Genomic DNA, 25,009 nt, shown 5'->3' on the forward strand with positions numbered 1-25,009 from the left:
AGACTTTAACAAGACCTGGATTGATCAAAATAAGTGTGAACACTAGCACTGGAGTATCATGCTCGGGATTTAATATCATAGTTCAACTTTGCTCTGCCCGTGCTAAAGGTTTTGAGCAGACAATGCCTCGAATAGCAATTTATAATGCTATATTTCTTATGAACATACAAAATATTCAATCTTCTGACAATTAGCTTCCTCCATCACACTCTTTTGATAACTGTCTTCTGCGAAAACGCTCGCGGTAAATGAGCAGCCTATCTCACTTCATGGGCAGCCTCCCTATGTTGTTGCATTTAATCTTCCTTTCGGGATTATTGCGCAGCATCGTTCAGCTCCTTGGCCACCTTGATGCCAACTGTCCGTCCCGAAAAGATGCAACCACCTAGGAAAGTCCCTTCGAGAGAAGCGTATCCATGAACTCCACCTCCTCCAAACCCAGATGCCTCACCTGCAGCATACAATCCTGGGAAGCATGAACCATCTGGTCGAAGGACGTTACCATCCAAATTCGTCTCCAAACCTCCTAACGTCTTTCGGGTCAGAATATTCAATCGAATTGCAACTAATGGACCATGCCAGGAGTCAGTCACTTTGTGGAGCTTGACTACTCGAAACAATCGATCTGGCCAATAGTTTCTCGCGTTGCGGATAAGCATTATCTGTGCATCCTTGGTGTATGAATTGTCCAGCTGGGTATCACGAAGGTGAATTTGATGTTGGATGTCTTCTACTTTGAGCACTGGCCCACCACGTTCCTTTGCCAATCGGTTCATACCAGCAACCAAATCAGGAAGATTTTTCTCCACAACAAAATCCGCGCCTTTGTCCATAAATGCCTGGATCGGTCCAGTGGGGTACCATGAGAATATGCGCTTCAAGGTTTGAAGGATACTTTTGCCAGTGATATCCGGGTTTTGCTCCGAGCCTGAGAGAACAAATTCATGGCTGATGATGCTGTGGTTGAGAATAAACCAAGTGTAGTCAGAACCACTGTGACATATGTGCTTGAGTGTGGCAAGAGTGTCACTTCCTGGGTAAAGCATCGGTGGTAGTCGATTTCCTGCCGCATCTAACCAGAGTGAAGATGGCCCTGGAATAATGCGAATCCCATGTTTTGGCCAGATGCTATTCCAATTGCTGAGACCTTCTGTGTAATGCCACATGCGATCACTATTGATCACATTAGCTCCCGCCTCATGAGCGATGTCAATCATATGGCCATCGACATGAGCTGGGACACCAACAACAAAATTAGATGGGATGGCACCAAGTCGGTCAACAGGCCAATTCTTCTTGACCAGATCGATATTTCCGCCTATGCCTCCACTGGTTATGATAACCTTGCTTCCACGGATCTCAAACGTATTAACGCTCTTCCGACTACTTGCAACTCCGCGCGCGGTATTTGATGGCTCAAGGACTTCGCCCCGAATACCGATAGCTGCACCGGTCAGCTCGTCGACAAGTATAGAATTGACGCGGTGGCGAAATTTGAACTCGATTATTCCTTTCTTTGCAGCCTCTCGCACGGGTTTCTCGAAGATATCGACAACTGCTGGGCCTGTGCCCCATGACGCGTGAAATCTCGGTACCTGAAGTTGTTTCCATTAGTTCCAGTCTCTGTTGATCGAAAAAGCTGTTTAACTAACCGAGTTTCCATGTCCCCCAGCAGACCCATCACCTCGTTCGGCCCAGCTCACGGTGAAGAGATTCAACCCGAGAGACTTCACATAATTCTCAAAATCACCCGACGCAAATTCGACAAACGCTTTTGCCCATTTCCTCGGCCAATAATCGCAGTCGCGATCAAATCGTGCCGTGCTGAACCAGTCCTGTAGCGCCAGCTCTTGGCTGTCCTTGATTCCTGCACGTCGCTGCAGGGCCGTATTTACCATGAAAAGACCTCCCAGTGACCAGAATGCTTGTCCCCCAAGGTTAGCTTCGTTCTCTTGGTCGACAATCACACAGTGGACTTTTTGTTTGGATAGCTCGAAGGCAGCCACCAGGCCTGCAAGTCCGCCCCCGATGATAATGACGGGATTTTTACTCGTCATTTTGTTGTTTGTTGTATGTAAGTGGAGTAAGGATTCAGTGTAAGAGACGAAGGGAAAAGCAAAGGATAGACAGGTGTTGGCTGATTATCGGGTGAACGAATGATTTGAACTGTTGATGATGTACAGATGGTCCCACCTCGGGCTGCTATTTTTACCATGTCGTGCAGATGACACCTGCACATGTCTGAAGTCTTCATAAGTTCAAGTCTCATTTAAATATTCTCGTCAGACTATAGCCGAGGTATCTAGACTAGTAAGTAATTACACATGCACTATGCAACCTGGGCATGATGATAGCTCTTAAGTATTGACGTCAGCTGTGCCCCGGATTATTCAAGCTATCTTTACCCCACTGTGGCGAGATAATGGAGAGATATTATTACAGTATCTAGAAGAATCATGACCTTAAGTATCAGATAGTGGTGGATTTATTTTTGAACAATTCACAGTTAGGAGCAGCCACTAGCATCCCAATCTTGATCTACGGAGTACAGTGAGAATTGAGAACTTAACGTGAGCTAGCAGATTCCAAGGCTCCAATTCTCTCATTTTTTCAATGTAATGAACTACTTATCACCACTTGACTGATCAAATTCGATTTTCTCCAAGCTAGATAACTTAAATTTTCTTTTCTACCATCTATGCTACATAATACTGTAGTGAACTTGAACTCATCAACTGGTGAGTATAGAGCCCCACCACTTGACCGCCTTCAGTCGCACCAAAACCCGCGAGCTTCGCGCGTAAAAAAAACTTTTCTTCCTTTACTCCCCCAGTCCTCAATCTGGGACTGAAAACTCTTGGAAATCTCATGGGAGTTTCAAACCTCAAATTACCTTGAACTTTTCCATTTGGTCCTGCAATTGTAATTCACTTATTAACTGCAGGATTCTTGCTAATCATTAGCACCATGGAGACCCTCGCTGAAACATCATGGGATGTTGTCATAGCAGGGACGGGACTGGCTCAATCTCTCCTGGCCTTGTGAGTTTCTTCTGTTCAAGGCAGTGGACTTGATCGTCACTGACGTGTCCATCTTCCCAAGATGTCTCTCTCGGTCAGGAAAGAATGTCCTTCACTTGGACCAAAACCCATATTATGGTGGAACCGAAGCTGCTTTCAGTCTGGATGAGGCTCAGGAGTGGGTGAACAGTGTCAATCAACGTGGGTTTCTGTCGGAGGGTTCCTGCATCCCCGTCTGTTACTGATCTCTTGCTGCTAGCAGATCCGGGCCAGTCTCCTTTTGAAGAACCCACGATTTTCACTTGTGAACATCCTCAAGACTCTGCGCAGTCCGCTTCCTCCGAACCCAGTTCCGATGGTGGTAACCCTCCTTCGGGCACACGTAGTAGTCACCCGAAGTTGGCAGCCAGTCGAGCCTATACCCTTTCCCTTTCCCCATATTTCCTCTACACCCGCTCGCAACTAATCTCTATTCTGATTTCCTCCAAAGTCTATCGACAACTGGATTTCATGGCCGTGGGAAGCTGGTGGATTCATTCCTCGGAGCAAATCAACACTAATAGTGACGAACGGGGTGCCACACAAGGCTTTCATCGCGTGCCAGGAAACCGTGAGGATGTCTTTGCTGACACTCACATCGGCATAAAGTCAAAGAGGGCGCTGATGCGGTTTTTGCGACACATCAGTAAACCAGCTGATGAAGACTCCGATGAAGTAGAGGAGGATTTGTCAATGCCTTTGGGAAACTACTTGTCTGCCAAATTTGATATTCCCCAAGATCTTCAAAGTCCCCTTCTCTCACTTTCGCTTTCACAGCAACCCCTTCAGGGTACACTTGCTAGTTACGCAATCCCTCGGATCAAGAGACATCTTGCATCCATCGGAGCATTGGGACCGGGATTCGGTGGCGTCATTTCCAAGTACGGCGGCGGGTCTGAGATTCTTCAGGTCGCATGTCGAGCCTCTGCTGTTGGTGGAGGTGTGTATGCCCTTGGTACTGGAATCCAGTCCCTCGCCAACAACGATTCTGATGAGTATCCTGCCGAATTACAACTCTCCAACGGTGAGGTAGTCAAGAGCAAGTGTGTGGTAGGTTCTCTATGGGATCTCCCTCCCCAGGAACCATCATCCACCTTTGGCAAGATTGCACGTTCAATCACTGTGGTATCCTCCAACTTTGTATCATTCTTTCCCGTCACTGTGGAAGGTGCTCCTACGCCTGCCAGTGCTATCCTGATGTTTCCAGGTGAAGCATTGGGCAGCCCGCAGTCGCCGCCAGTGTATTTCCAAATTCATTCGAGTGACACCGGCGACTGCCCCCGTGAACAGAGTAAGTCTTCACCTTTACACTCTCACATCCTCTTTTCCCACGTCTCTCGTATGATGATCTTTTTAAACTTATCTACATTGCCTGTAATTGCATTGATGAAATTATATCACGAACTGATCACGAGTTACACTGTTTTGATTTGATCGAACTTTTTTCTATTTCTCTTCATGAGGCTAATACTGTATATCACAGGTATCATCTATGGCAGTGTATCTATTCCTGGACAAGAAGGCCACTCTCTGTTGGAACGCGCAGTGGAGAAACTCCTTACGGCGGAAGGTCCCGATGCCATTGTGCTTTGGTCTATGCGATACAATCAGCTAGGCCGTCTAAGTAACGACGGATCATCTCCTGTCATCCAGGCTCACTCGTCTCATGTCTACAGCTTCCCGCCTCCTAGCCTAGACCTTGCGTTTGAGGATGAGACTGTAGACATGGTCAAGCAGGCGTGGTTGAAAGTCGCCGGAAGTGAAGTCGATCCTGATGATTTTATGATTTTTGACGACCGAGAAGGCACCTCTGATGAATAAGATGTAGCCTCACGACTTGTCCATTTTCGAAATGGTCGTTTGTACAAACCTGGATAGTCTTTATGATACCTAGACAGAAATGTGAATATTGTCTCTTCAAATTTTTTGGAAATTCTTTCTTTTCTTTTCTCGTTTTCCATAGATAGAGTCCTTAGATATTGAAACAGAAGGGGGAATAAAACAAATAGAGCTCTGTTTCAATAATTTGATTCCCAAGTTCTATACGCCCACCCCCGCCTCTTGAATTGTAGAAAGCTTGTTCTCAGGTCTCGTCAGTTATGCGAGGGAAATATGCAGGGACTTCCATGATCATCCCATATGTGACGTCTCTCAACAAAAACATTTGAGCTAAAATACAATGTTCTGTCCTTGGTACTTTGTACTTTGTACTCCGTATCCCGTACAGAGAAGTTCAGAGAAATGAATGCCACACCGGACATTAGAGGGGCTTCCGGGGCAGCCTGTAATCCGTGCTCAACGCCCTCCAATCTGACTTAATCTGAGAGCGCTTCCAATGTTGAGCCAACCAGAAACTAGAAAATACTGAAAGTGTGAAGAGTGTTATGATTGGATACAACATTGAATTTACTAACTTGAAGGTGAGTTAAATCCCGAAGTACGGATACGGCGTAGACAGGGATTGGGGATTGATAGCCATGTCAGTTACTCCAGATGGCCACACTACTCCATAAGACTACTCCATAAGCAGCCTTCCAAGCTTGGAGTACACCGTATTGAGTAGACCCTTCGCGATAGCGATTCAGGATGGCGATATATGGCATCATTCACTAAACTACTCAACATTTCAGAAGTAGCCTATTATATTAACATCTACGGAGTAGAGTACTCCTCACTAACTTACTCCTGAAGTTAAGAATTATGCATAACTAGTAGTACTCCGTAGTACTATTTTGTTATATTTCCAACATTTGAACCTTTGAACTTCCCTTTACTTTTCAGGGTTTCCAAGGTTGCGGCAAACACCATCAACAGGGACCGACGATCAGGGGCCTTAGGATCCACTTATGGTGACTTTTGGTTCGTTTTGATTTCAGGGTCTTGTATCCTTGTACTACGGAGGTCGGTCCGGAAAGTTCTCGCCAGAAATTATAATTTCTTTTTCTCACACTAGGCTATATACAGTAAATATTGAAATATATCGCGTAATCAAGATGTATATAAAACGGAAATATATAGTACTGAAATATAATAACAGCTTGAAACAGTAAATATTCACATATCTTCCCATATATCGCTGTCGCTGTCGCTGTCGCTGTCGCTGTCGCTGTCGCTGTCGCTGTCGCTGTCGCTGTCGTTGCCGCTGCCGCTGTTATAGGCGTTATCACCTAACCCGCTAGGGGCTACTTCACCTAATTTATCACGCCCCTCACCGTATTCGTTGCCCCCTTCTAGTCTAATGACTTGCTGTATATGCCATGGTATACGTTCAATCCAAGCTTGAATTTGCGCCTGTGGTAGATCACGCCACGCAGCCTCCCATACTTTAATCCCTTCTTTACGCGATTTAGGTGCTCCTTTTCGCGTAGTGTATCTCTTCATCCAAGGCCATGCAGGTTCAATCATATTTAGATCAGGCGAATTTCCAGGCCAGATCATTCGTTGGACCCCCATTATATCAAATATTCGCTGTTGGTAGTGATGTGAATGGGCTGGTGCTTTATCCTCTTGAACTATTGTTTTCGTTCGAATTCGAGCACATTCTTGGGCGAATGGAAGTAGTTTTGGGGCTAAAATCACGGTGTTGTATCGGTACCAATCGATTCCACCTTTCGAATTGCGTGCAAGCTTTCCATTCTTCTGAGTCCATCTCCACTGAGGTTGTCTTCCAGGCTTATTGCGTAGCCCTAATCGCTGTATACCTGAATTAAGCTCCCATTCTGCACGCATAATAGGCTCTAATTCAGTATTCCATTCGGCGATTTGGTGTTCTGCTTCACGCTTTTGGGCTGTAGTTTCAGGTACCCAACAATGACAGGGGCCCTTCTGATCATAAGAAAAAGCACCCCAAAACATGAACTCAGAGGCCCCCTTCCAACGTTCTCGAATACAGCTTCGGACGAACCGCTCACTAGAAGTACGCCATACACGATATCCACCCCGACGGTGTAATAAAACAACCGCAGTTTCATCAGTCCAAATCACATTCTTCCAGTCTTCTATAGTCCAATGGGCGTGTTTTAAACACCATTCAAGACGTTGTTTTTTCTGCTCAGCGGCAAGCCCAGGCTTACGTGTAGGCTTTGTTTTTCGTAGGCCAATTTTTCGTAGTACATGCCAAACTGTTGTTTTTGATATATTAATCCCTAATTATAGAAGAAATATTAGAGGAAATAACATATCAAGTAACATATGAGATAACATATCAAATAACACACCAAGTAACACATCAAATATTATACTAAATAACATATTAAATAACACACTAAATAAAATATCAAATCTTAGAATAACTAACCTGATTCACTGCGTAGCTCTGCAGCTAGCTGTTCACATGTTTTCTCACGCCCATAGCGGTCTACACGGATTTTCGCCCCAAGTGTGGTTTTAAGCTCATCTGTTTGCTTAGATGGACGCCCAGAACGTGCTTTATCAGCTAACATTTCATCTGATATATTGAATGGTCGCTGATTCGGCTGAAAACCTCGTTCGAGTGCACGGTTCCATATGTCTCCTATAGTACGCCGTGGAATATTCATAAATTCACTGATCTCCTTAGGGGCATGTCCTTGGGCCCTTAGGTATACAATGACAGCACGTTGCGCAATATTGGTCTTCATTGTAGCTGTATAGGTGGGACAAAAGTGTAGCTGTGTAGGTGGGATAAAAGTGTGAAGGGGTGTACGGACTGTAGGCGGGGTAAAAGATAAAGATCTACGTGTCCACGGGTGTTATAAGCAATATTTAGCCTAGTACGTAACACGGCAATACATCCAATATACAGCAGGCTATACACCTGACATACAGGGCCGGTAATATATCAAGAAAAAGAAATTATAATTTCTGGCGAGAACTTTCCGGACCGACCTCCGTAGTAATATTCAATTCGAAAATTACACACTGGGGCCCATGGGTCCCCCCCTAACCTCAGTGGCTTAGCTTTTAATTTTAAATCGAGTGGTTTTTTTCCTTTTTTTTCTTTTTATTCTTTATTCATGACAGCATTGCCAAGACGGCTGTGGTCGAGCTTAAACAGAAAATTCCAGGGGCTCCAATGTTCATGGGATTCGTCATGGGGGGAACAAGAATGCAAATGCGCGTTGATAATTGACCTTGAATCAACTTCACGCGCTAGACAATTATGGGTGCCTACCACGTACTAGTAACTGGAGTGCGGAGTACAGCCTTACTGAGGACATTTAAAGCGACCAACTTGAATGTGGAACATATAGCCCTGGAGCACTTGAATTCAACCTCGTTCAACGAAGATTGCGACTCGGACCTAGATATGCACTACATTGAAGTTGAAGCATCTGTTATAAATTATACTATAAAGTGACTATAAATCAGACAAATCAACTCGATTCAGATCAATAGCCGTGAACTTGAAACATTTAAACTAGAATCACTTAAGCAGTGACCACCCACATAATTCCGAGTCTCCACGCCACCAATGTGAAACATGTCTCTTTACAAGCTAATATATATAGAACACCAGTAGAATTCCCGTGACGCAGCTGTCTCATGTACAGCATTTGAAGAATAACCTTGGAACATCGAAGGAATCATTCAGATTACTCCGTCAATCTCATTTAAAAGTTCATGGTTCAACTGTCGATCTCGGCCCACCTACCCAGAGAACGACCACGGCTGAAGAAGCATCGCCACTCGCAGTACGAAGGACTCCGTCATATTTCACTTTTGAACCTCGCATATAAGCTTTCAGGGTCTTTCAAAGGGTTATTGATCATAAGGAGACACAGCATGGTCAATGGCGATCATGATCTTATTCAAGTTTCAGATCAAATTGATATCACCAGGGTTTTCAATCCGACTTGAAGTAATCAATACTCGTAGAATGATCTTACCGGTACGGAGTACATGCAGGCTACAATGATTCAAATGTTTCCCCAGGACAAAAGGCCAACCTTGGAAGCCAAGGGGAGTACATGCTGGTAATTGGGAACCGAGGACACGCGTCAGTGGGGGGGGCGGCTGGCCACCTGGACCCTCCGCTCATCGCTGAATGGTCAGGGCGGCTGGACACCACAGCGATCGACCTTCAGATTCATTTTCTGAGCAATTCATGGTATTCCGTGTGTATTGATCTCTTGTACCCTGTAATCAATGTGTCTAGTACAGTTATCGGTGTTTACCCAATGTTCCAAGGTTGCTATCTACTCCGTGCTCTATCATGATCTATAAAACTCGTCCCTGGGAACGGTATGGATACTAGCATGACTGCCCAGGTAATATATCTACATAATTGGGATTAAACTACTCTGTCGTATTGATCTAATTTCCTCTTTCATCTGAAATCATACCTAAACTGGTGTTTCAAATCAACTTGAACTTGAATACTGTAGTGTCTACTATGAAGGGTGACGTGATATATACTCGACTCTTATCACTGCGGCATCATGATGATGCAGTGGGATCGTAGACTCAGAATGACTGTATGAAATATTTTGACTCGAAACATTTGAATACAAAGCATATCATTTTATCACTTGGTAGTATAGAAATCATGATTAAGATATAGCAAGAGCTCAGGGTTGATACCATCAATTAAATGGTACTACTATCAAGCAGTACATAGTATAACCATGAAGTACAAACTAAGAGCACTTGGGTATACGAACTTGAATATCCCTGTCCACCGGATCTAGGATCATCTTCTGATCTTCACGGACGGTGCTCCGACGGGTTCAATGACCGTTGCAGACGATCGAATGGGGTATACCGGGGTGTCCGCATTCAACTTGAACCCGACGCAAACGTCCAGACATTCAGATGTCCAGAACCGCGGCACAGAATACCGAATCCTGTAAAATCACAATACAGATCATATCTAGCAAGATCCCATCAGAAATAAAAAGCAGATACAGAAAATTCAGCACAAAGCAGAAAGGGGGATAGGCGACCAGATTTGCCGATCACCGAGTTTCTGATACAGCGCATGAACATGATGATCTCTCCTGAGCGACCCAGCATTCTTCTTGTGATCAACAGAGGCACAGCAAGAGTAGAAAAATATGTAGAGCGAAATTACTCAGATATTACTTCGTATACGTAGAACCTTGGAAGTTATCATCGATCATACCTACACTTAAGTCAAGTGCGACGTATTCTTGTTTTGTTTCTTTTTTTAGTACGCGAAGAATATACTATAGGAAACACCTAGAATTGTAGGGTGGAACTACTACACAGCCATGGATGTCAATGATACATACATACTGCATTTGGATACTTCAAATGGAGTGTCTAATCTATATCCAGTACAGCTCTGTACTTTCTGAGCATACAATCAAGATTGATTCAATATGGAACACTCCGATATCATACCTAGGTATATCATTTGCAACCTCAATCACACCACCTACGGGAAGACCCACAAGATACTAATAGCAGAAGAGTTCAAAATCCCAGATAAAAAGTCAGTGGAGACCTGATGATCCTATACAATCTTGGGCAATCCTGAATTCATCGAACACATGTGCATCTAGGGCTTCCAACCTTCCGGAACAGTGCCCAGGTGGACTTGAGGGTATATATTACCACGTATGAGGTAATACAAATACACACATTCTCCCTCAGAAGTGCATCCCCCCCTCAACTCTCTCCTCTCTCTCCCCAATTTTAAACTAACTTGACTTCTCTTCTCCCTTTTCTTCTTCTTCCTCATTACTTCTTCACGACATTTTTCTCCCTCTCCACCGTTTCTCTGATCTCGCCCTGGACTCGTTGTCCAGCCGCGTTGGTTTTACCATTGTTTTCTTTTCCTCCTTCCGTACCCCCTTTTTTTCTACCGCGACTTTCCCCTTCGCCTCCCCAATTTGGACGGTGTCGCGGGTCCCGACGCTGCCAGCCTCTCGTTGATTTCCGGCATTTGAAATTGCCTGCCATTCCTTGAAAATTTACCCAATATTTGAAGTCTTAAACTTCTCTCCATAACCTCCCTCTTACCTCCGAGGTCCGATTTCTGTTGTCAGCTCCAGCTGTACGATCATCACGGGAAACAACATTTTCACAAGATTTCCCACCCAGGTCATCCACGCCAAAAATCAACAAGTCGACCAGAATCCGACCCGACTTAATTATCTGAGGGCGCGCTAAATTTCGCCTCCGTCCTCTCCCGCGAATCTGCCTGTACGCTGGGCTGTCCCTCACGTACATGTTCGAAAAATCATCATCTCAAACCGTCAGGATGCCCCTTTTCCGGCTGAAGACGGTTTTTCCGTTGCTCGCTCTGTTGTCGATTGGTGTTTTCTTCTGGTGCATGGAACGTTATGACCGATCGGCACTACTCCGATTCAAGCACCCGGTTGATCATGTCAACCTGGGAGGCAGTCAGTCTCAAATTGACATGTCCACCGATCACCCGCAGACCGGAAACACTTGCGAAGTCGATCCCAAACTTGCCGCCCCGCTTCCCTTCTCAGAATGGCTCCCCCGCAAGAACTATACTCGTGCCTACATCCGCCCTCGTTTGGTGAGCCCCGATACCGAGTTTCACACCTTGGAAGAAATCGAGAAGCCCGTTCTCCCGCCTATGGTCGCTATGGAGCGTGGAATGGTTGTATCTCCCGATAACGCTCAGGATGTCTTTGTCTGCCCGGAGATTATCGATGTTGATGTGGCTGCCGATGATGATGTGGAAGAAACCTCCAAGCTTCTGTTTGGCTTGGCTACTACCGTGGACCGTCTCGATCGCCTGCTCCCCTCCCTCCTCTACACCTACGGCAACACGAAGGCTGGTTTAGTTGTGCTAGTTCCTGAATCAGACGATGACCTGGAGAAACAGGAAACCTACTTCCGAAACCGTGGTCTTGACTTGACACTGGTAGCTTCTTCGCTGGATTTCACCGCTCGTTACTTTGGCATGGTCGAGGCATTCTCCGAGCACATTCGCAAGCACCGCCCCCACACCACCTGGGTTGGATTCAGTGACGACGACACGTTTTTCTTGTCTTTGCCCACCATCGCCAAGGAGCTGAAGCTGTTTGATGAGAACAAGAAGCACTACATTGGATCTCTGTCTGAGGCTAGCTGGCAAGTGGACACCTTCGGCCACATCGCATTCGGTGGAGCCGGTGTCTTCGTGTCAAAGCCTTTGCTGGATGTTCTCATGAAGTACTACGAGGAGTGTCAGTCCTGGGGTGAGCAACCCGGTGACCAGAAGCTTGGCCAGTGTATCCAGCGCTTCGGAGACACCCCGTTGACCCTCTGGCCTTCTCTCTACCAGATGGATATGACCGACCCTGTGGACGGTGTCTATGAATCTGGCCGCAAGATTGAGTCCATGCACCACTGGAACAGCTGGTACACCAAGGATGTGGTGAAGATGACCACAGTCGCAGCTGCAGCCGGTCGCAAGTCCGTGCTCCGTCGCTGGGTCTTTGACCAGGAAGAGACTGTCAACAACGCGACCGGCGAGTCCATTCGCCACTTCTGGGTTCTGACCAACGGCTACTCCCTGGTTAAGTATACCTACGACGAGAGTGTTCCGGATGATGCGATCAATTTTGATGCTGTGGAGAAGACCTGGCCTGAGGATCCCCGTGGATTCGAGGAGCGCCTGGGTCCTCTCCGTCCTGCCGAGGATGAAGGTGTGACTAAGGACCGCTGGTTGCTTCACGACGCCTACGTGGTTGGGGATAATGTACACCAGTTTTATGTGCGTGAGGAAGATGAAGGCCACAGTGTGATTGAGATTGTCTGGCTTGGCCCCAAGGGCGGCGGCGGTGGTGGTCTCAGCGATCACCAGATTCGTGGTACCTACCAGCAATAATTCAAGAGAAAAACGCTCTCTCCCCTGCCAAGTGATGTTACGAAGGCTGGCCCTTGGGTGCTTCTTTGCTGGCCGACATGTCAGCTGTTTCTTTCATTCTTCTCTTCACTGCACATGATTTTATTATTCTTTGGATCTTTCGAGATCCAAGTTTTTATCAACCTCTTATTTCCCTTTTATTCCCAAATTTCACGACGCCAAATTTATTTTTTGCATCGACCTCTCGTCTCTCTTCACCGACCTTTTTTTCTCCGTTCCGGATGAGACTCGTGGTCGTGACCTGAGCTGCGCGTCCTCCGCTTTGTGATTGTTCATTTATCCGGCGTTAGCATTGACGGAGTCGAGTTCCTTCAGGTGCAGAAACCTGGTGGTTTTATGTACACCTTATATCCCGGCCTTTTTCACTACTATGGCCACCTTTCTTTCATATTATTCTCTGGCTACCTCTATACTGGGTCAAAGACAACTGTGTTTATCCCAATGTATATGGCTTGCTCTGTCTTTCTTTTCCCCCTCTCTTCCTCTCTCTCTCTCTTTTTATTTCTATCTCTGATTTTATTATTCCGTCGCGTCTTTCTTTGTGCTCTGGATCTCCGTTGCGACTCGGAGTGAGGCTTCAATCCATGGCTCTGCATATTGTGTTTGTAAAAATAGACTTGAATCGAAGGCCATGTTTGGGTCTCCGTTGGCGATTAGCGTTGAACTGGTTGTTCATTATGCGAAGAATATGATGAGTTCTTATTCCTGGCTGTGTTTGAATTTGTTGCGGGACTCGACCCTCGGTTTAATACCAGGTAGCATAATGAACTACAGTACAAGACTACTACTACGTGTATGGAGAGCATTTGGGTCAACTGGTGTTCCATGTCAACTGCCCAGGCGTATGTGGTTCAAAATGTTCAAGCTAATTGTCAATGAGCGTACATCCATACCTGTGTTTGCTCTGGTGCCCTTGAATATCAGCTTCAACTACGGAGTATCCTACCATGATTCAGGTCTTTCACTATTTGGAATACATCACCGGATCATAGTATATGGTACCTTATTGTCGTACCCATTAGTTACATGGAGGTCGAATTAAACTCCAGTTGAATCGAGGTCCAAGTCACCTGAGTAGTACTACTATAGTATCGAGCCCATTTGTATGCATATCAACATGACAGTCTACCTCAGACACATAGTATGAAAACTACTGGAACATTCAAAATGTTCAAGTTCGGAGTCGAAATGACTGCCTCTGAGTCTTTGGAAAGGAATTCTATTCCCCCTTAATATCTCAATATCTCGGTATGTTTTGCAGGAATCCGTGGGCCGAGACAGGCCCATTACATGCCGGGGCACGGGGAAAGGACACCGCAGATTATTGTACCACCGTGACTCTCAGAAGCATTTGAAGATTAGGGGGGTAGTAAAGTGTCCCAGATGGAATATGATCACCGGGAATATTTGATAATTCAAATTTCTTTTTTTTTTTTCTATATTCTTATTCAAAATGTTAATCTATTTTTATTTGTTTGGGATACAAAAAAGGGTGCCCACTTAGGCAACTTGACGCCAAATTCTCACCTCCGTTCTCAGTGTGGAATGCAGGGAGAGGTCAAGTTCTATAAATTTTACAAAATTAGAATTGCATTCCAATAAATCCATGGAGATGAGTCCTAGTAAAATAAAGAAATGAAGAAATAAATAAGTTAATAGTAGAATAGAATATGTTCATAGTGTGGAAGATAAGAATTAAAGTGAGTTCCAGACCAGAGAAGAGTTTAAACGCTTGACTCGAAACGGATGTAAGCGGAGACAAAGTGGATAAGATGAATTGGCCCCCTTCTATTTTAACCAATCATATTACTACATAATACTACTGACTCAAAGAGGGGGAGGCAAATACCACCTGAAAACGGACTTGATACAGGTGCATTTCAATAATACATACCTTCAGGGAGGGTTAGTATGAGAGTGGAATGAGAAAGAGAGACTCGATAATAATTAATATCATATCCAAGTGTACATGGTTGAATCAGATGAAACCATAATCATTCTCACTGCCCAGGATACCTGAACATCATCAATATGGATAATTCACTTCTATATTATTCACTATTATTGGAATCTCTCATATTCAATCACCAAGGCTGGACAGGGTAGGCTCCACTATGTAATAATACCGTATCACCCAGTCCCACACGTGACTGACCGCCTGCCACATCGCACCTCGCACTTTGCCTTCTTCGCTCTCTTCCCCCTTCCTTCCTCTCCCAACCCTGCGATCCCAAAACGCGTTACTCGATTAGGTATCTTTGATTCCCTTCCCCTTTTGGCCAGCTTCCACCTTATTTTTTTTTTCCCGGATTCTCCAACTTGATTTCTCTTTACTTGATTCTATGATGGCCGATATGTCTGCTGTCGGTGAGGAGAAACTCTCCCCAAACCACGATGACCTGCAACAGACCGGCAACGGCGCTGATACCCGTGGTACCAAACGCGGCCGCATGAGTGCCGAGGACGACGACGATGATGATGATAAGCCTGGCCGTGAGCGCCGTAAGATTGAAATCAAGTTTATTCAGGATAAGTCGCGTCGCCACATCACCTTTTCCAAGCGAAAGGCTGGTATCATGAAGAAGGTACGTCGCGACTCTATATATATCCCAACTCTCTCTCTCCACCCCTCTATGAACCCTCCACCATTTGAAGGTCCCACCCTTTCACTACCTTGCAACAACTTAAATTATTCAACAATTATTGCTTTTCCTCTCAATGCGATCGCCAAGAATACGCGAAAGAACCAAAACATAACTAATCGCGCTCATTTCTTCAGGCTTATGAACTGTCCGTTCTTACCGGTACTCAAGTGCTTCTCTTGGTTGTCTCCGAGACCGGCCTCGTCTATACTTTCACCACCCCCAAGCTTCAGCCACTTGTTACCAAGGCTGAGGGCAAGAACTTGATTCAGGTGAGTTGCCACCCGACCGAAGCTCTCAAGTCAAAAAAGTCACCCCCGCAATATTAACCCACCCCGTCTATAGGCATGCCTGAACGCCCCCGACCCCACCACCAACGAGAATGGTGTGGATGCGCCCGATGTTCCTCCTGAGGCTCCTGAGGATGTTGCCCACAACAATGTCAATGCGCCGCAGTCCAACATGGCCCGTCCTGGTATGCATCCAGGCTACATGACCAATGAACAACAGCAACAGATGGCCTACTACCAGAACCTCCAGCAGCAACAGCAGGCTGGTGCTCAGTATCCTGGTATGCCCGTGGGTGGCCGTATGCCCCCGCAGCACCAACCCACCGCGTAAAAAAACCACTCCTTTTTTACGTCGCTGTGGACGGGGTCCCAGATACTGCGTCTTCCCTTCTGTTTTCCATCTCTCGCGTTCATTTGATACCCGTCCAGCTCTGCTGATCTATCCTCTCCCTTCCATCTTCCTCTCTGTCTCTCCCCTCTCTCTATGGGACCTTTTGACTATATTGCTCTCCGTGGCGTTCGGTCTACTCCCACTCTTGTGAAGTGTATATTGTCACACACTATGATCCCCCCCTTTGATTAGGTGTTCTTGAACACCGCACGTGATATGCTCAGGTCTTGCTTGAAAGAAAAAAAACTCGAGTTCTTGGTGAACCTCGCGTTGCCCTTCCCCATTCTTTGCTCTAGCCATGGCCTTGTGAGGACTTGAAAACAAAAACATTTTACACAAAACCTTCAAAAAAACACAAAGAGAACAAAAGAGCGCAAGCACGCCAGTCAGGACTTGAACGTCATACTTAGCTTTTATGTGATTTCCTTCTTGCCCCCTCTTCCTAGACCAAATGGCGGAGGTCGGTGGTGTTCGTGGTGCATTGATTTGTCGGCGAAGTGGTTCTCTCTTCCTGTCTTCTAAGTTTTGTTTATCTCATACGACCATTATTGATCCTGTTTCCATGTTCAACTTTTTTTTGATTCAGTGTCGTCTAATCTCAAACTGTCTCCTTTTCGTTATCCATTGAGATTTCTTCATCCCGATTTCCCATCTCGCAGTACTCGCGTACTTGTTTCGTGGTATGCGTGCGGTGGGATTCCTGAGAAGCCTTGTATCTTCAATATTATATGGAAAACCGAATGGCTTCGATCTCATTTTTCCCCTTGTAGTTTTCTGACCTATTTAAACATACACGAACATGTGCGGTTAAACCTCAAGTGCTGCACATGTGCATAGTACATAATCATACCTTGGGAAATTGACACGAGACGGTGAGTACCAACCTCAATCATTACAAGGTCCAATGCTTTGTATTTATGTAAAGCTTGGGAATCAATATAGACTTCCATCAATTCCAGTAATTGATCCGATGGTTCGCCAACGTCCAAGGCTGGATGTTCCTTGAAGATCAATTACATGCATCATGATGTGAAAGCATTCAAATGATGCCATACGCTGGATGTTGACGAAGGAAAGAAAATATTAATGAAAATTGAAGTTCTATCCTTGCATTCGGCCGTGGATTGAGATACATGCATACATGCAGACTCGAGTTTGTCGAAGATTGCATATAGAAAAGAGCGTGCAATGGTAAAACCACATAGCTTGTCAACAAGAAGTCGTCTGTCCTAATCACTCAGATTCTTCTTGACATATAAACGTGCACATTGAACAATTCACAAGAAACAGCCCTTCTGACTCAGCCAGTCGGCCACACCCATGGATAGTTGAAACAGTTGAAACAAGTAGCAACAGTGTTACCAAACTCACCTGGGACTCACCTGGGTAGCCACAATCAATATAAGTGTATATACCATGCTGAGCACCTTCAACGAAAGCGATAGCAGTGTTATTGCTGCTTGATGCGGCAGGTTGAATCTTCTAAGCATTCAGATACTCGGAGTGACCAGTCATACACATGTTCAAAAGGTGAACACCGACGCCCTTGATAGAGGAGACGCGGCCCACCTGAGTGGAGTCGAAATCGATACCAGCGAGACTGTCGACCTCAATTTCAAAGGTATCATTGGCACGAATGGCTAGTGTAGAAAGGTACCGGCGAACGGTCGTCTTGAGAGCGGCTTTCTCCCATGATTTAGACACATCCGTCCAGCCCGAAGGCACACGAACTGAGTTGACAGTTTGCTTTGTGCACTGCTGTGGCTGAGAATAACAACTTTATCAATAAAGATTTGTTTTCGGAGCCGGTCCCGGGGTCAATCCAGTGTTCGCCTGGATCATCAAAATCTTTGAAGATTGGAACCGGCTGAGAGGTGAAAACATCATGGGCGAGGGAAGGGTGACCAGAGCGGCCAAAGTTGAGGACTGAGAAATTCATTTTCGGTTTTCAAATTAGGTAGTTTCAATGAATGAAGCAATGGAGCAACTGAAAGAATCTTAGAATTGTTGATATAGATGCAAGGTTATGAGGTGAAGGAGAGATGCTTTTTCGATTCACCAGATGATCAACTTGAGGCATAGTGATGCAGCGATATGACAATTCAATATAGTATTCCAAGGTTGAGACCAGGTGTACCGGATCACCTCAGGCTGATCCATTATCCGGGAGAGACATCACCTTCTGCCTCACTCCTATACACACTACTCCGTACACAGTAGCATGTTCCGTCCTCCATCCTTCTATCATATACGCATCTTCGAAGGGCCGCGGGTGTCTTCGGACAGTCAAAGCAACGAGAACCTTTAAGTTGGATTATGTTGCTTTTCGCATGTTAATTCCACGGGAAAAACACTGGCAGTAGTAGAAGGACTGGTGAAGCTCTGGACTGCGCCGGTGGGTCACTGTATTCTTCAAAGGCAACGCGCTAATGTATGTTCGAAGGCTCCACATGATATTCTCAACAGTTTCACGATGCAAATTTCTTGGAAACTTTAGCCCAGCTTGAAGGATTATTCTTCATAGTCAATGATATGCACGCTTAATCAGTTGGTCAACGGTTCCGATTTGGGAAAATGGAGAGAATGACTCGGAGTGTTCAGGTGTGGGGGGTGGCGTGAACGCCTTCCCGCTTTAAATCCACAACATACTCCGATTATCCGATATGCCAACTCAATTTGAGTGTACCTGAATGTTGACATCGGAATAATGGGTCTGCTCTTTTTAATGAGGACTATATATACCTCAATTTCAAGTTCTCAATGTCTGAAAATGTCACCTACAGTGAATTTCTGCAGGCTGCAGATGGTCGTTCTGCCGCTCGGATCCATACTGCAAAGACAGAGAAAGTTCTATTCCCCTTTTGTCAGTCGCTTAAAATCGAATCCACGAAACCCCTGTCGATCTTATTGAATCACCTGAAGCAGCCAGTGTGTTTGAAGGCACAGAAACTAGAGGGCTAATACCAGTTGACCAATACCGAACTCCTACTATAATGACAGGGCTCAAACCAATCCCCCGTTCATACGTTCAAATATTGCTCCACTTGAGGGATGCTGCATAAATTCAGAATTCTTTACTCTTTTACGGATCAACTTGAAAAAATGCTATACAGTTGAGTGGGGTAGGCCCCTGGTATTGGAAATGACCTTCATGTCAGCGTGCATCAAATGGGCTACGAGACTTGCTTTAAAGACACGCGTCCCAGGATGAGGATGTCTGTCAATGGACTTGGCACCTAACTATTCAGCTATTTACGTATCAAAATGACCTCCAGACAGAGTTAGGTATGGGACGGTATTTGACCATTTCTTTCCGACGCCCTGTCTATGGGGTTTCCCAGCTAATAGCATTCAAATGTTGGAGCATGCTTGATAGCCCTGGTCGCTCTACATCCAGCTTACAATTCTTCAGGACTTGGACTGCTATTCAATATGTTTCTCTGTGAATTTCCCACCCGATGGTTTCATATACATTGGCCCCGGGATCCTCGACCCACCCCCTCCCCTGGGCAGTTCGGCAAAGGAAAGAATTTGACGTCCGAGCCCCACCGGCACATGTGTATGAAGTACCCCTATACAAGAGTCGAAAGAATGTATATAAGAAGAGGATTTCAGAAATCATCTTTGAACTTGACGAAGTGCTATATTTCATCACTTGAATGCTGTTTTCAAACTAGCATTCTACTGGAACGAATATCAACATGCTCACCAATCACTTGACATTCGGGCTGGCTTCAATTGCCGCAATACTTGCACCATTCGCAAGTGCCGAGCTTTCTGGCACCGTCGGACCTTTGACTACCGCTACTGAAAAAGCTGCAGTCAAGACTTGCAATGTTCTGGACTATGGGGCTGTCGCCGATAACTCCACGGATGTTGGCCAGCCGATAATCGATGCCTTTGCAGACTGCGGCTCCGGTGGTTTGATCTATGTTCCTGAAGGTAACTATTCCTTGCAAACTTGGGTGTCTTTGTCCGATGGCAATGCCTGGGCCCTTCAAATAGACGGCGTTCTGTGGCGTGGAGCCTCACCGGCTGGTCAATCATACATGTTGGAGATCTCTGGAGGGAGTGACTTCGAGTTATTTAGCTCCAACTCTGCAGGTGCCATTCAAGCTAGTGGATACCTTTATCACATCAATGATACATACATTGGTCCGAGAGTGTTGCATATCGACGGAGTCTCTGACTGGTCTGTTCACGACTTCGTTCTTGTCGACTCGCCAATGTTCCACTTTGTCATTGAGGGCGATTCTTCCAACGGCGAGGTCTACAATATGGCTATCCGAGGAGGTGATTCAGGTGGCTTGGATGGTATCGATGTCTCTGCCATCAATGTTTGGATTCATGATGTATTTTTTTGCTTCCATTCTCCTTCCAGTTATCCTCATCCTGCCATTCTCTTTTGTTTTCACTCTGACCAAGCGGGAGCTCAATATTAACGTTGACTTGATAGGTCATGGTCACTAATAAAGATGAATGTGTGATTACTAAGGTACTGTCCCTCCAAAACAACATGACCTCAGATACACTGGCATGGACTAACTAGTTATACTTCAACAGATTGGCTCAAAGAACATTTTGATTGAAAGCATATACTGCAACATTAGCGGTGGTTGTGCAATGGGCTCCCTGGGATCTGGAGCAAATGTCAGCGACATTACATATCGCAACATCTATACTCTATCATGAAACCAGGTGTTTATGTTCAAGAGTAATGGAGGTTCGGGAGAGGTAAAGAATGTTGTTCTTGAGAATTTCATCGGTCAGAAATCCCTTTCTACCTAGTATCAGTCCGGCATAGACTAATGATCGTGATAGGCCCTGATAACGCCTACTCCCTGGATCTGGATAGCTTCTGGAGCAGTATGAGTGCTGTGGATGGGGATGGTGTCAGCTACAGCAATATCACTTTCAGTAATTGGAAGGGTGATGAGTAAGATGGCGAGAGCCGGCCGCCGATTCGAGTGATTTGTCCCCCTGAAGTGCCATGCACTGATATCACGGTTCAGAATGCGGATATTGCCGCTCAGGTCGGAGGGTATATTCAATATGTCTGTGAGAACGCATATGGATCTGGTTACTGTGTCTCAAATAGTACCGATACTACTGCCACTTACACTACCACCTTATATGCCAGCCCGTCGCCCTCTGGATACTCGGCTCCTACAATGGCTGCGGATCTCACTGCAGGATTTGATGTCACTCTTTCTATCCCCATCCCAACAATCCCCACATCCTTTTACCCTGGAGCGACTCCATACAGCGCACTTGCGGGCTCTTCATAGAATGGCGGAAATCCCAACTAAGTCCAAGGTGGACCCTCCTGGGCAAATAAACAGTATGTGATATGGCATGGAGTGTGTCCGAAAACTATATAAGAAACTGGAAATGAATATAATGTTCTAAGAGTGCCATTATTACTACTACATACAGAAAAGAATAGGATTATGAGCATGTAAATCCCTAGTATACATGGCGGAAGGAAAGCAAGACCAAAGTGGCTGTTATGAAAATCTCAAAGAGATGATGACGGCCCCTTGAGACCTGGCCCGGGCCCATTCTCCTCGCTTGGATCTTGATCATCACCCGTCCAAGGAAGATGAGCCTCAGAACTAGGTAAAAGGGGAGAAGAGGCACCGCCTCGCTCGTGTGGGTCGGACCGATCACCCGCCTGCGGGCTCGTCCATCGGGGCAAATATCGTCGGCCACGCTGCCAGGTGGCTAGCAGCATTCTTCTCGAACCTGCGAGAAGGCTGGTCTTAGGAGCTTGATCTTGAACATGTGGAGCTTCATTGCGTTCTAGGCCACGGTTCTCAGCTTCTTGGATTGTTCCATACCCATCGGCTCCCCAGGCATTCCATCGCTTATGCTGAGAATCCACGAGTCCACCCCAAGGCATAGAGGATCTTCGCCACGGGTTCTCGTGATTTGGTGCGCGACCGCGATGAGAGCCACGTACACGTTGGTACGACAGAGGTCCTATTGTTGAACGGCAGCCATGGCTGCCTATTGGTCCTCGGAGTGCCACGCTGCTACTAGAACTGCGACGTCGTTCAGTCAAGGGCGATTGTGTGGTGGCAAAATCATAGTCTGATTCATCAAGCTCTGCCCAGATAGAAGCTGTGTTAAGATCTGCAGATTCGTGTTGGTCGAGTGTTTGAACAAGAGGAAGACTCGGAGCTCGGGCTCGAGGGTGGAAGGGAGGCTGTCGGGACCTAGTGCCTTGAAGCAGTGGTTCCCGTTCTCCAAGACGCGATTCCTCGTCGACCAGGCTGTCCAGCAGCGCTGAAGATGACGAGGAGCGTTCCTCGGTAACTCCCATACCCGGACCAAGGCCGGTCTGTGTAGGTCCCACAACAGTGACACCTGAATGAGCGTCAATGTCTTCCAGTCGCCATGATAGACACAGAACACCACAAAGAAGAACAATAGTCCCCAATGCAATAAGACCGGCATGGAATCCTGTTAGTTGAGAAGCCTGACGGAAGTAAATTAGACCGTCCAGGATAGCAATGATGTTGTAAATGCAGAACACAAATGGATATAACACACTGGTGCTGCACAATTTCAGCCCCCGGTGTAAGTAAAAGAGCTGAGTTAACGCCAGCGTGATCATGCCAATGAGAATAACCCAGGACTGCCAACGATTAAACTGATTCTCACCATCGACCACGGTGCGTACCAGTAGCTCCACTGCTGACTTGGCAAGTAGTAAAGAGTGGGCCGATAAGATTCCGCTCACTGCTCCATAACACATGCCCCGGAACAACTTCACTCTGCTTTGAAGACGCAGTAGATGCGGTGTAAAGAGACCTGCGGCAACAGGTTTCCCTCGGGATCCCGGCAGTAGGTATCTTAAAAGCTTCGAGCCGACCAGAATGATCAGCACAACTATCAAGGTACAACCCAACCATATGAGAAACGGTCGGCCTTTGAGTAGGATCAAAAGCTGGTTCAATGAATGCGCCGGCTCTCCGACGGCGCCAAAAGTCGCGATTAAAACAGCGCCGATACAGACGAGGACGGTGCCGGCAAACGAATATCGTGTGAACGCTTCACCGAGGATGAGGGTCGCAAAGATCGTATTAAAAACAAGTCCCGACTATTTCCATAGAGCACTATGTTAGTTTATATGCTTTTGAGGGGAGACTGTGGGAATAGAGGAGAACAACTAACTGCTTGGAGTGTAGAAAGGACTGGCAATGGTAATGTAGTGATCTGAATAGTACTGCCGACAATATTCGAGATCACAAACATGGCCATGCCCACCTGCCATCGGCGGCGCTTATAAGGTGGTCGACGCACATCGTATGGGTGTTTCTCATCCTCGAGTAGATGGGACTTGCGTTGGAGAGTAAGTCCGATAGCCTGCAAGCTGGTTGAGACGAGTCCAACTAGAATCCCGACCTAGAGAAGTTACGTTGCATATTAGCGACTGAATGATTATGCACAGATGCATTATGACTTACCGCGACACTACCCTGTGGTGATAGGTCACCTAGATTGCCCATCTTTCGAATTTCTCGTACATCGGGGTGAAGCGTAGAAGTGAGCTGACTATCGAATGCAGACAGAAGCCATGATTTCCCGTAGGAGCTCCTTTCCTCTCTCTATCGTTTTCGTTTATATCTTTTTGATCCCTTCTTTTTTTTCTATTCACTTGAAAATAGGGAATAAGAAACAAGGATTAACAAGGGTTCAGTAGTAACAAGTATGAAAGTATGAAGTAACAGGGGAGAACGAGGGAGAAGTTGCGGGACATTGGATGCGGACCGCCAAGGCAGATTGGAGCTTAGTTGGACACTTGACCTCCCTTCTCTCCCCTCAACTCCCTCTTTAACCCCCCCCAACGTCATTTTATCCTCCAAGAACTCCACATAATTGATTCATCATGTCGCAAGGTCATGCCCTTTCAGATGATCAGGTGAGTTACTCCAATTTGATACTGGTATTCCTCCCCAATCTCCCGAGCTGCAGGCTAATGCCCGGATTCTTCCTAGGTCGCGGGTGAGCTCCGCAAGATGACCGCGTTCATCCGACAGGAAGCTCTGGAGAAGGCTCGGGAGATTCAGTTGAAGGCAGACGAGGAGTTCGCCATCGAGAAGTCCAAGTTGGTGCGCCAGGAAACTGCCGCCATTGACGTGCTCTACGAGAAGAAGTTCAAGCAGGCCGCCATGTCGCAGCAGATCACCCGTTCCACTCTCGCCAACCGAACTCGTCTACGTGTACTCGGCGGTCGTCAGGAGCTCTTGGATGAGCTCTTTGAGAAGGCCCGCTCCAAGGTGGCTACCGTATCTTCCGACGACAAGAAGTACCAGTCCACACTCCAGGGATTGATTCTCGAGGGCCTGTACTATCTGAATGAGGATAAGGTCTCTCTTCGTGCGCGCAAGAAGGACTACGAGGTTGTGAAGAAGGCTAGTGAGGAGGCGGCCAAGGAATTCAAAGACAGTGTAGGCTCGGAGGTTACCGTGAGCTTGGACGAGTCGGAACCGCTGCCGGAAGGCTCGTACGTATCTCCTGAATCCATGACCGATATAATTCCAGTCATTGATGCTAATGTTCATTTTACCTATACAGAGCGGGCGGCGTTTTCATTATCGGCGGACAGGGCAAGATCGAGATTAACAACACCTTCGAGGAGCGTCTGCGACTTTTGGAGATTGATGCTCTCCCAAGTGTACGGAACACACTGTTTGGAAAGAACGTGAATCGACGATTCTACGACTAAGAGACACTTCGGCTGTCTTTATAGGTCATATTGCTAGATTGTTCTCTTTCATGTTGCATAGTTC

General features: G+C 46.3%; 8 protein-coding genes across 8 annotated transcripts; 5 read left to right on the forward strand and 3 right to left on the reverse strand.

Annotated features, from left to right (window-relative positions):
- Positions 1–314: 314 nt before the first annotated feature.
- Positions 315–2,057, reverse strand: N7483_000043 (FAD-binding dehydrogenase; the record flags this gene model as incomplete). Its single annotated transcript, XM_057083481.1, has 2 exons — positions 315–1,595; positions 1,653–2,057. 2 exons carry the CDS (start codon positions 2,055–2,057, stop codon positions 315–317), a joined length of 1,686 nt encoding a protein of 561 aa, XP_056949630.1.
- A 910-nt stretch (positions 2,058–2,967) lies between these two features.
- Positions 2,968–4,880, forward strand: N7483_000044 (putative Rab geranylgeranyl transferase escort protein; the record flags this gene model as incomplete). The annotated part of the gene is made up of 4 exons (XM_057083482.1): positions 2,968–3,041; positions 3,103–3,221; positions 3,283–4,350; positions 4,543–4,880. 4 exons carry the CDS (start codon positions 2,968–2,970, stop codon positions 4,878–4,880), a joined length of 1,599 nt encoding a protein of 532 aa, XP_056949631.1.
- A 6,385-nt stretch (positions 4,881–11,265) lies between these two features.
- Positions 11,266–12,849, forward strand: gfsA (glycosyltransferase family 31 protein; the record flags this gene model as incomplete). Its single annotated transcript, XM_057083483.1, has 1 exon — positions 11,266–12,849. The coding sequence occupies one exon, from the start codon at positions 11,266–11,268 to the stop codon at positions 12,847–12,849; it is 1,584 nt and encodes a 527-aa protein (XP_056949632.1).
- A 2,381-nt stretch (positions 12,850–15,230) lies between these two features.
- N7483_000046 (Transcription factor of morphogenesis MCM1) lies at positions 15,231–16,151 on the forward strand (the record flags this gene model as incomplete). The annotated part of the gene is made up of 3 exons (XM_057083484.1): positions 15,231–15,473; positions 15,668–15,802; positions 15,876–16,151. The coding sequence occupies 3 exons, from the start codon at positions 15,231–15,233 to the stop codon at positions 16,149–16,151; spliced, it is 654 nt and encodes a 217-aa protein (XP_056949633.1).
- A 1,542-nt stretch (positions 16,152–17,693) lies between these two features.
- On the reverse strand, positions 17,694–18,150 carry N7483_000047 (uncharacterized protein; the record flags this gene model as incomplete). Its single annotated transcript, XM_057083485.1, has 2 exons — positions 17,694–17,893; positions 17,943–18,150. The coding sequence occupies 2 exons, from the start codon at positions 18,148–18,150 to the stop codon at positions 17,694–17,696; spliced, it is 408 nt and encodes a 135-aa protein (XP_056949634.1).
- Positions 18,151–19,912: 1,762 nt separating this feature from the next.
- Positions 19,913–21,499, forward strand: N7483_000048 (uncharacterized protein; the record flags this gene model as incomplete). The annotated part of the gene is made up of 6 exons (XM_057083486.1): positions 19,913–20,563; positions 20,668–20,706; positions 20,775–20,861; positions 20,910–20,976; positions 21,033–21,103; positions 21,224–21,499. The coding sequence occupies 6 exons, from the start codon at positions 19,913–19,915 to the stop codon at positions 21,497–21,499; spliced, it is 1,191 nt and encodes a 396-aa protein (XP_056949635.1).
- A 230-nt stretch (positions 21,500–21,729) lies between these two features.
- On the reverse strand, positions 21,730–23,725 carry N7483_000049 (uncharacterized protein; the record flags this gene model as incomplete). Its single annotated transcript, XM_057083487.1, has 3 exons — positions 21,730–23,316; positions 23,391–23,621; positions 23,684–23,725. 3 exons carry the CDS (start codon positions 23,723–23,725, stop codon positions 21,730–21,732), a joined length of 1,860 nt encoding a protein of 619 aa, XP_056949636.1.
- Positions 23,726–24,105: 380 nt separating this feature from the next.
- N7483_000050 (H(+)-transporting V1 sector ATPase subunit E) lies at positions 24,106–24,945 on the forward strand (the record flags this gene model as incomplete). The annotated part of the gene is made up of 3 exons (XM_057083488.1): positions 24,106–24,138; positions 24,215–24,723; positions 24,795–24,945. 3 exons carry the CDS (start codon positions 24,106–24,108, stop codon positions 24,943–24,945), a joined length of 693 nt encoding a protein of 230 aa, XP_056949637.1.
- Positions 24,946–25,009: the final 64 nt, after the last annotated feature.

This window comes from Penicillium malachiteum (genome assembly GCF_028827825.1).
Source record: "Penicillium malachiteum strain IBT 17515 chromosome Unknown utg000001l:1.0-8184562.0:1.0-8186909.0, whole genome shotgun sequence".
NCBI lineage: Eukaryota > Fungi > Ascomycota > Eurotiomycetes > Eurotiales > Aspergillaceae > Penicillium > Penicillium malachiteum.